We start from the raw sequence: 10,648 nt of genomic DNA, 5'->3' as shown, positions 1-10,648 counted from the left end.
TTGTGTTTTTCTAAAACTTAATATGAAGAGTGGTGAGGTGTGTGTATAAATGTATTAGGATTAAATATTAAGTTGTATGACTTTTTTTGTTGTTTTACACAATAATAAAACTTAAAAGCTTAATAATTTAAGTATTGGGATTTAAAAAAAAAAAGAAAAAAGTATGGGGGTTTAAATAGAAAAACTCATATTACCAATCCCAAATTTGAACCCAACAGATTTCAAAGCATTAATGAAATATAACTGCAGTGAGAGACTGAGAATCAGTGAATAATTCCCCGCCAAACCAAACCCTCCCCTTCATTTGGATTGGAAATTGTAGAAAGAGAGAAGTTGAGAAGGAAGAAGATGGCAGAAAACGAGAGACAAATCCAGGTCCGTACACTAGTCGGAGAATCAAGCACTGTTTCAGTCTCCGTCAACGACACCATTGAAAACTTCAAGAGCCTTCTCAAGCGTTCCTTCCCTCCCGCCACTCGCTCTCTCAATTTTCACCTTTTTTTCAAGGCAACTATTTTCTTCTCTCATATTATTAGTTTGGTTTGGTTTGGTTTGCTTAATTTTATGCTGTTTGGTGTCTCAGGGTGGTAAGTTGGGTTTGCAGAGTAAGATAGGTAGCCTCAACATTAAGCCTGACGAATTTCTAGTGCTTGTCCCGTTTTCTAAGAAGGAGCCGAATAATAATCAGACCCAGAAATCTGATCAATCTAAAGCTTCATTGAATGGCTCTGATAAAAGCTCCACCATATCAAACTTTGCCGATTCCGCGTGGTCTGATATGATGCAAGACTTATCGTCTTTACGGGACAATTCAAGTTATCAAACCCCAATGGAGCCTATTATTGGAAGTTTCAATCTTGGAGATAGAACGGAAGCAATGAATGAAACTGCTACTTGTTGCTCTTCTGGAGCAAAGCGCAAAAAGGGTCTTGATTCTGATGACATTATGTTGGATATATTGCGGTGTAGTAGAAGAAGCAAGAATGTCCTTGATGAACATAACTTTACAAGGTTCGTTGAGGTTTTGGCGTCAGTGAGTTGTTTGTCCGATCCCTATAATGGGGACTGCATGTTGGGGAGAAGAGTTCATTTAAGGCGCCAGGGCCTTGGCACGGGACTGCCTAAAAGCAATGGTAGTTCATGCTTGTGTCCACCGTGGTTGAAGATAATCATGAAGGCATTTGCATTCTTAAACACTTTTTCTGCATTTATTCAATCACGGCAGGAGAGAACAACCTCAATTCTTTTGGAGCAAGCACTGGGCCAGCTTCCGAAATTTGGAGTTGAACTTGGTTTGAAGGACATAAAGAATCTTTCAGTTATTTCTCCAAAGGTAATTTATATCAGCGTTTGAACACACTGAGGGATGTAAGTATGGTTACAAGAAACTTTTGTCCGTGTGAAGTATAATCTTTGGCATTCGGGTTTTTGGTGATGCAGGTAGTACGTTTTGTAAATAAGAATGCAGAGGAGACAAGTTCTGGTAATGCGATTGTTATCATCAATTGTTCAACAGAGGATAATCGTAAACATGGTATTGTGGAAGATATGCATATTCTTTTTTCCCATTTCCAGAGTTAATCTAAAATGCATGAGCTTTTAACTGGACAATTTGTTTACATTGACATCATGCTCGGGTTGTTAGGTTGCAAACAGATGGATGTACCAATGATTGTCAGTGTATTGAAGATACGAGAAAGTTCTTTCAGAAGTAATTTGTGGAAGGCTATAGAGTGGTTATTGGTGTGTCTAATGCTCTCTCTCTCTCTCTCTCTCTCTCTCTCTCTCTCTCTCTCTCTCCAATGAGCATTTATTGTTGTAGTTACATCTCTTTCAGGCTAACAGAAACGTCCTGAGATATTGATAATTTATTTATTTTTTCTTTAAATGCTATTCCACTTTACAAGCAAACAAAATGCGCATCTTGATTATGAATATAATCTCTCTGCCTCAATCTTGCATTTCGTCACTTATTTAAATGCCAGGTTTTACAAAATTTTATCATACTAGTAGGAATATAATCTGTTGATTCCTAGATGATCCAATATAATCATGGGAGTCGTTCGACAATGTGGAACCATTTTATTGTCATTGCTCGCTGGGTAGTTTTGTTTGTCAGACTGCTACTAGGAATATAATTTTATTGAAACACAATTTGATAATCAAGCAGTCAAGCATCAAATTTTTCTCTTCTACACATATAGTCATTATGGACTTCTAGTTGATCTGGATTTGCATGCAGTTTAAAACTGGAAATGAGATTTCCAGGGATTTTTCCTTGGAAGACTTGCTTATATCTGTGAAGGAATGTGATACTGCTGCAAGAGGAAATGAAGCAAAACAATCAAGGATAACCCCTGCAGCTTCAAATAATTTTGACCGAAAACACTCTGCCGCTTCAAGAACTCATCGATGCCATGTAGGTCTTCATCCTCAACTTTATTCAGTTCATTTTTGTGTTTTCGCTTATTTCTCATAATTTGCAAGTTCATGCTTCATACTCTACGAAAGGATAAAAGACAACGGAGGTGATATCAATTCAATAGCATCTAATTAACCTGTTAAAAGTTGACAAGTTTTAGTGATGTAATCAATCTCAATGCCGTGCAATGTATGATGTCTCCTTGTCTCAACTTCCATAAGTAACTCTTTTGTATTACTGTCCCTATGTTTTCATGGTTTCTGGGTGATATTGAATTGTGGATACTTCATACTTGTTCCCTTTTACTTTTTCTGTTTATTACTCAGTGAATTTACTGGCACATGACTGGTATTGCCTTCATCCAGTAAGGGGAGAGGAGATTCTATTTTGCCCAGTATCCATTGGCATTAATACTTGTAGAATAGAAGTTGCTTCATATGCAGAAAAAGAGCTGTAATTATTATATGATGTTTTTTTAACCGCCTACTAAAGGGATAGTGAATGTAAAATGTTTTGATTCATAAATAACCTTAATATTTCAAGTAACACCTCATATAGGATTTCTACCAGGAGAACAGAGTGATATCAGATCCTTGATTAATTAACGTTAATTTTTTTGTTATGCCTCGTTGGAACTATCACTATCTTGTAATCCTTAAAATGCTGTTTTGGATGCTCTAAGAAATGACACTTTTGTTGAACCATTTTGTCTCATTAGGGTACAGATTCATTGCTACCAGTGGAGATGGTTGAGCATCTTAGAAAAGGCATTGGAGCGAAAGGGCAGGTTTTCCCTACACTTTTTCCATAACCTTATGTTTGATGTGGGGAAATGAAAAAGTGAAATACACAACCGTAGCTTCTTTGGACCTAGTTGCATAATATCTATATAATAAACCAAAACTGTATAGTTTTTCAAATTAAAATATATGTGGGTCTGGCATGCTGTCATGTTTCTAGCAGTAAGTACATGGCAAGTTCTGCTAACCACAGCACCATGAAACTGTGGATGCAGGTAGTGCATGTTGAAGACATTGGTGCTCGGAGACCTGTTTATGTAGAAGTTCCACATGAACTATCTGAAAATATGAGATCTGCACTTCACAGTATTGGAATCACGCAACTATATAGCCATCAGGTATGAATGTTTTTGAGGCTATGGGGCACCATCTTCCTGAAGCACCAATTGTTGAATGTGTTTTAGCCTTTTCTTTTCTTTTTCATGATATTTATAGGCAGAGTCAATACAAGCCTCACTTTCTGGGAAGAATGTTGTTGTGGCAACAATGACATCCAGTGGGAAATCTCTTTGCTATAATTTGCCCGTCTTAGAAGTTCTGTCGCAGAGTTCTTCATCATGTGCTCTATACTTATTTCCAACGAAGGTTTGTTGCATATGTGTTTGCATATTTATGAATGTGAAAATCATTATCCTTGGAATTGCTTTCGATAACAAATAAGTTTTACATAATTCCCAATTGTTTATGCACACAGGCTTTAGCTCAAGATCAACTAAGAGCTTTGTTGGCTATGACCAAAGGATTTGATGGTAGCTTAAACATTGGTGTATATGATGGTGATACTACTCAGGAGGAGAGGACATGGCTGCGCCATAATTCTAGACTGGTATTTGGTTAAATGATGATTGTTGACAGTTTTCTTAGTTTGAATCCTCTTCTAAGTTTATGATGGACTTCTTTATCTGCTTAAATGCAGCTAATCACGAATCCAGATATGTTGCATGTATCAATCCTACCACACCATAGACGATTTGCTCGGATTTTGGAAAATATTAGGTATTGTCTCTTGGACTGTCATGAATAGTTTCTGAAACTAGGTGACTCATCAATAGTTGTGTTAGTGTGTGTTTGCATGCCATTTTTTATATTTGAATTCTTTTGGTGTCTTATCTTATGATATAAATTTGAACTGGTTGTTTGAGCAATATGTCGTTATTATTAGTATGTTTATTACATTAATAATACAGAGATTTATTTCATATGTAATTCTTTAGGTTTGTAGTCATTGATGAGGCACATATTTATAAGGGAGCATTTGGTTGTCATACTGCTTTTATCTTAAGGAGACTTCGACGGCTCTGCTCACATGGTAAGATCTTTCCCTTAGAGTTTGCAAAGGATAAGATTGTTCACTATTTGATTCTTCCATTCAAATTGAAAATTCAATACCTGTTTGTTTCTATTTGCAGTGTATGGAAGTGATCCTTCTTTTGTGTTTTCAACTGCAACTTCGGCAAATCCTCACGACCATTGTATGGTAAGATTTGTTAATTATAATTACAGATTAATCCTCTGTTGTGTTTTACAAATTTTGGCTTTCATGGTTCTTATTTTAAGACTTTCATCTGGTACTTTTCCCCATCCATCTTTATTTTTTTAACAACAAAAATATTTTCGGTGCTATGATTTTTGTGGAATGTAATTAGATTAGCCTGATTTAGTGAGTGAAAGAAAAGAGCAAGGAGGAGGTGGTCTACTGAGTGACTTTGCCCCTATTTAGAACTTTAAGGAAGCTCAACTGGCTCCAGTTTTGGGGTGTTGGGAAGACATTTAAATAACCTGGTTGACTTCTGTGATGCACACCCGCATTTGTGTCACTTGGTGGCATTGCATTGTTACGTTGCTGATACAAGTTATCAATTTGTTAATTATCTTGGTTTCTTTTTCTGATGCTAATTATATATAAATTAAAAGGATGACTATTCTGATTCTTCAGGAACTTGCAAGTTTACCAACATTAGAGCTGATTCAGAATGATGGAAGTCCTGCTGCTAGAAAGCTCTTCATCCTTTGGAATCCTTTTGTGGATCAAGAAACTGTTGGTGTTCTGTAACTGTTATGGTGCCCAATTACTTTGTGATAAAATCATCTGTTAGTTTTCTAAATCTTGATGTTTCATCATTACAGGTGGTGAAGAATCCCAATAATATTATGGTAAATGGTAAATCTTCTGATGAAAGTGCCAACTTCAAAAGTTCAAGGTAACAGCTTGTCACATGTATATAGCAGTGGAGAATGAGAATATTGTTTTAATAATTATGATTTTGGTTTAGAGGTCATATTAAATCCGGGATAACAATAGCTTGACAAGTTTTTCTGATGTGGTTTTCTCATGTCTGGAGACCACAGTTTGAATTTCTCTTTTTCTTTACCCGTCTTCTTTTCCCAGGAAATTGCTTGAACATGTAAGATGGCCCCTGAGCAGTTGGTGGATTTACCACCAAGCTGTCTTCACAAGGACAGTTTGACTAGCTTGGTTTCTACCAATAACTACATGGCTCTTATAGCTCCTGTTAGAAATACATGTAGTGTACTCCATACTGAACTAGTGTTAAGTTTCGTTTGACCATACCATGCTATACACACCTACTGCCATATAGTTCTGGTACTTGACTTCTGTTTCATTATTTTCCAGGAAAATTATTTGCAGTTTTCTTTTTGTTGTTTTGTAACCTCAATAACTGAGGCTGAAATTATCTTTGCAGCCCGATTTTGGATGTTTCATGCCTCTTTGCTGAAATGGTACAGCATGGACTACGCTGCCTTGCTTTCTGCAAAACACGCAAGCTTTGTGAACTTGTGTTGTGCTATACGTAAGTATCATCAATTTTGTGGAGTTCAGTACTCCAATTCTACATGACATGATTTATGGCATTTTTCGCCTCAGGCTTTTTTTATTTATCTGGTGTTATGGAGAGTTAAATGATGAAATGAATAAATATTATTGTGCTAGGCGTGAAATTCTTCAGCAGACAGCTCCCCATCTGGTAGACTCTATATGTGCTTATCGTGCTGGTTACATTGCTCAGGTTAGTGAGCTATTTGCCCTGCATTTATTTCTGTCATTTGAAATGCTGTCTTTGTGGAAGAGAACCTTGGAGTGGTTACTTCTTTTTGGTTGAAATTTAGATTGTTGAACCATTAGGTTTTTTGTGCTCTGAATATTCACAATCATAGACTGCAATCAATAGGGGGAGTCAGCTATTATCTAGATTATTCTTCTGTTTACTTAAAAGTTCGAAATTATTATGCCTCATTGAAGCTGATAGACATTATTGTTTCTCTCTCTCTCTCACCCCATTTATAATAAAGATACAAAGTAAAAGAGAGTATGTGATGTATTTATGTCATAGTACTTTCTTCTGTTTCGTAGTCTGTGCAACTTTGTTACTGACAATCAATGTTATGTCCTGTTAATGTCTTGTTTAGTTTGAACAGCCTTCTGACAGCATTTGCTTGACTGGTGGAGCAGAATAGGAGAAGAATAGAGAGTGATTTTTTTGATGGAAAGCTTTGTGGTATTGCTGCAACAAATGCCCTTGAATTGGGTATTGATGTTGGACATATTGATGTAACTCTTCATTTAGGTTTTCCTGGTAGTATTTCTAGGTAGGCTTCCAGTTAATCCTGTTCCCACCAGTGCTTTAACTTATTGCCCAAATTGTTTTAATTGAGTATATTTGTTGTTTTATATTATTTTTTTCCTCCTCTTCTATGCATGTCTGAAGCTTGTGGCAACAAGCTGGCAGAGCCGGGAGGAGAGATAGACCTTCTCTTGCTGTGTATGTTGCTTTTGAAGGGCCTCTTGATCAATATTTCATGAAATATCCAAAGAAACTTTTTGGAAGCCCAATTGAGTGCTGTCATGTTGACGCTAAGAACCAACAGGTTTTAAATTTTCTTATATTCCTTTCATTTATCCGTGTCTAATTTGTGTCTAGCGAATTGGCAATATTGATTTTATGCTTCTTGATACCTTATTCCTTGTAGGTTCTTGCACAGCAGTTGGTTTGTGCTGCTCACGAACATCCACTGAGTTTGTCTTATGACGAGAAGTTTTTCGGTTCTGGTTTAGACAGTGCCATAGTGTCTCTTAAAAATAGAGGATATTTGAGTTATGATTCATTATGTAATTCTTCTGCTAAGGTTTGGAACTATATTGGGCACGAGGTATATTATTTCTTCGCATTGTCTGAGTTCAATTCTACTGTTCTTTGGTTTATAATTTTTTCTCTTGCAGCATGCCGTTGTTTGCTCTGTACAGGATTCTGTATATTTTGAACAACCACGACCTTTTGGTTTCTAACATAATCTTTTTCTGTGAAATATATTTTTTGTTGTTGTAGAAAATGCCTTCACATTCAGTTAGTATACGATCAATAGAAACTGAAAGATACAAAGTTATAGACCAGCAAAAGAAAGAAATCCTTGAAGAGATTGAGGAAAGCAGTGCTTTTTTTCAGGTAAAATTCTAATGCACATCTATAATACATTTTCTACCTTACCTTGTTGGAAACCTATAAAATACTTTGTACACTATTGTTTGGAGTTTTTTTCCCCATTCATCTCTTTATGAATTTACTTTAGATCATTTTATCCTCATACGTTTAATCCAGGTATATGAAGGTGCTGTTTATATGAACCAAGGAAAGACGTATCTGGTCACAAGCTTAGATTTATCACGTAAGATTGCTTCGTGCTACGTGGCTGATTTGAAGTATTACACAAAAAGCCGTGATTGCACAGATATTCATGTCATGGGCAGTAAATATGTATGTCAGATTCTTAAACTTTTGCTTGCAATGCCTTTTCCTCAATGCATTTCTGTAACTTGCATGAGTTAATTTTCTGTTGTAGGCTTATCGGCCTCAGCTCTCCAACATCCAGTTCTCAAGAACAACAGCCCGAGCAGATCCTTGCAAAGTAACAACTACATGGTTAGGGTACCATTGTGTATCTAGAGGAAGCAATGAGATAATGGAAACAGTTGACCATGTACTTCCTAAATATTCTTATGAGTCACAGGTAAATCAGAGTACATATTAACATCGTCACAGACACGGAACCCAATATGGAACGACATGAGGACACGGCACATTTCCAAAAACTAGGACATTGATACAGTAATATACTAGGACATTAATACAGTAATGACATGGAAATTATAATAATATATTATTATAATTAACAAATCAGCTCATCAACCCATTCAAACTGCTGTACCCATTCAAATACCCAACTCAACCTTGCAATTTCAGTAATCTGAACCTGAACTCAACCCATTCAAATACCCAAGTAACCCTACACACCGTGCACTACAATTTTTAATCTATAAAGTACAAGCCCATTTCAAATTTCGAGGTCACAAAGGTAGCTAGAAGAGTAGAAGAGAAAAGAAAGAAAGTAATGGACTGAGCCCCCCTCCTCTCCCAGCCCCTTCCAAATGTGTCCTGACTGCGCCCTTCCCATGTCTCCGCTGTGTCAAATGTGTCTCCTCAATGGATACGTATTGTGCTGTATCCATTGCATCTCGTGTCTGTTCGCAGGTCGGACATTGCATGCCCCAGAATATTGGGGTGTCCGTGCAACCTAGATTGTCATTGGTTGGTTCTATGATTAACCTTGAATTCTTGTTTGTCTTCTCTTTTTGTCTATATAATCTGTTTCATCTTTTCATCAAAGCAGGCAGTTTGGGTTTCGGTTCCACAATCAGTAAAAGAAGCTGTAATTATGAAAGACCTTGATTTCCGAGCAGGGCTGCATGCTGCATCACATGTTGTTCTAAACGTTGTGCCTTTGTGAGTCCCTTATACTTGTGATTTTCATATAACAGTCTCCCTCAGCTTTGCATTTTTCAGTAAATTTGTGCAGTTGCATTTTTCAAAGCCGGTGTAATGCATTGCATGCATGGTTTACATTTTGATTTACTCGCTCCCTCTCTAGTCGGATTCTCTTAAGAATTTGAAGCATGTTTGTTATGATTCCAATGGTTGTGTGCGACTGACTGCATTATGATGTTTCTGCATGCAGACGAATAATATGCAACTTATCAGACTTGGCTCCAGAGTGTATAAACCCTGAATACACCCGCTATTACCCGGAAAGGATTCTATTATATGACCGGCATCCCGGAGGAAGTGGTGTCTCTGTACAGGTGAAAACTGAAGTATCATTACATTTGCTGAAGAAAGCTTGGTTTTATTTATTTTCACCTTTTACAAAAAGGTCATCTTCTTAATGCTGTGATCTTTGATTACTCTATGTTCTACCATATGAGGAAACCTATAGGATGCTAGGCGGCCCTTTAATATATCTGATAATAGTTTCACTTCGATGCCCTGGTTTGGTTTCCGAAGAGGATTCTGACCTCAGGACAGCAATATCCAAGGTGACTCTCTGTTGAAATAAATATATTGGGACATGTAACAGGTTCAGCCGATTTTCATGGAGCTCTTAATTGCTGCTTTGGAACTTCTTACATCTTGCCGCTGCTCAGAACATGGAGGCTGCCCTAATTGTGTTCAAGTCTGTCTCTCGTTCTTTATATTTGCTTTATCTCTCTCTCTCAACATGAAGTAACTGGAAACATTTTGCATTACAGAGTTTTGCTTGTAAGGAGTATAATGAGGGTTTGCACAAGGAGTCAGCAATTATGATCATTAAGGTTGAGATCTAAAGTGACGGACCCAAATCTATTTATGTTAGTTTGTTTTCCATCACTCAGTTGACTGGTTTTCTTATCCATTCAGGGTGTTCTTGATGCGGAATTATGATATGCACGAATCTTCTTAATCTTCATAATCTTGAGTGAAGCAAAGCAGAAGCAGCGGTATTTGATACTGACCAGATTAACTTCTTTTCCCCTATTTCTCGGTATATATATATATGTAAGTGTGTGTGTAAACAAGCCTTCGTAATTTTTACGAAGGAATCAGAGAGTGGTACAAGTATGAGTACGAGAAAGTTCCAGAAATATAAACGTTGTGGTGATGAACAGATGAAGTGATTAGTAGGAAGTAGTAGGCTATTTTTGCTTTTGAAAACCACAAGTGAAGCATAGGCAGGCAGAGGAAGAAACAAAAAGAATAATACGAAGGATGCCTCGATATTTTTGGTAGCTCATGCAAATCATGGCATTCTCTGTGTGTAAATATGAACTCAGGGATGACCAGTCTTAAACCAATTGTGTTCCTTTTACAATTCTGACTGAGTTCAGAGGCTATTGAGAGCTTACTTTGCTTTCAGCCGGTTTGTCCAGAGGTTTTTTTTCGTAATTTTCGTCCTTTTTTCTTTTGTTTTTTCCGTTCTCTCCTCTTCGGGCTTCTCTTGTTTTGTTTTGTCCCATTTTGGCTTTTATTCAATGACATTCAACGACCCAAATACGGCCCAAATACAAACACGGAAAAAAATTTAAAATAAAAAAATA

At 36.9% G+C, this 10,648-nt stretch overlaps 1 protein-coding gene across 1 annotated transcript; it reads left to right on the top strand.

The window, feature by feature from the left end:
• Nucleotides 1-218: 218 nt before the first annotated feature.
• On the top strand, nucleotides 219-10,496 carry LOC117628521 (uncharacterized ATP-dependent helicase YprA-like). Its single transcript, XM_034361000.1, has 27 exons — nucleotides 219-507; nucleotides 584-1,333; nucleotides 1,441-1,534; nucleotides 1,646-1,743; nucleotides 2,243-2,419; nucleotides 3,141-3,209; nucleotides 3,438-3,560; nucleotides 3,658-3,807; nucleotides 3,917-4,048; nucleotides 4,139-4,218; nucleotides 4,437-4,531; nucleotides 4,632-4,699; nucleotides 5,159-5,260; nucleotides 5,350-5,423; nucleotides 5,928-6,035; nucleotides 6,176-6,251; nucleotides 6,695-6,831; nucleotides 6,951-7,110; nucleotides 7,213-7,392; nucleotides 7,569-7,685; nucleotides 7,839-7,994; nucleotides 8,080-8,247; nucleotides 8,908-9,020; nucleotides 9,253-9,376; nucleotides 9,652-9,747; nucleotides 9,824-9,886; nucleotides 9,972-10,496. The coding sequence occupies exons 1-27, from the start codon at nucleotides 349-351 to the stop codon at nucleotides 9,993-9,995; spliced, it is 3,693 nt and encodes a 1,230-aa protein (XP_034216891.1). The 5' UTR covers nucleotides 219-348; the 3' UTR covers nucleotides 9,996-10,496.
• Nucleotides 10,497-10,648: the final 152 nt, after the last annotated feature.

Source organism: Prunus dulcis, chromosome 5 (assembly GCF_902201215.1).
Source record: "Prunus dulcis chromosome 5, ALMONDv2, whole genome shotgun sequence".
Classification (NCBI taxonomy): domain Eukaryota; kingdom Viridiplantae; phylum Streptophyta; class Magnoliopsida; order Rosales; family Rosaceae; genus Prunus; species Prunus dulcis.
Note: the sequence above shows the minus strand (reverse complement) of the source record. Positions and strands in the feature narration are given on the sequence as shown.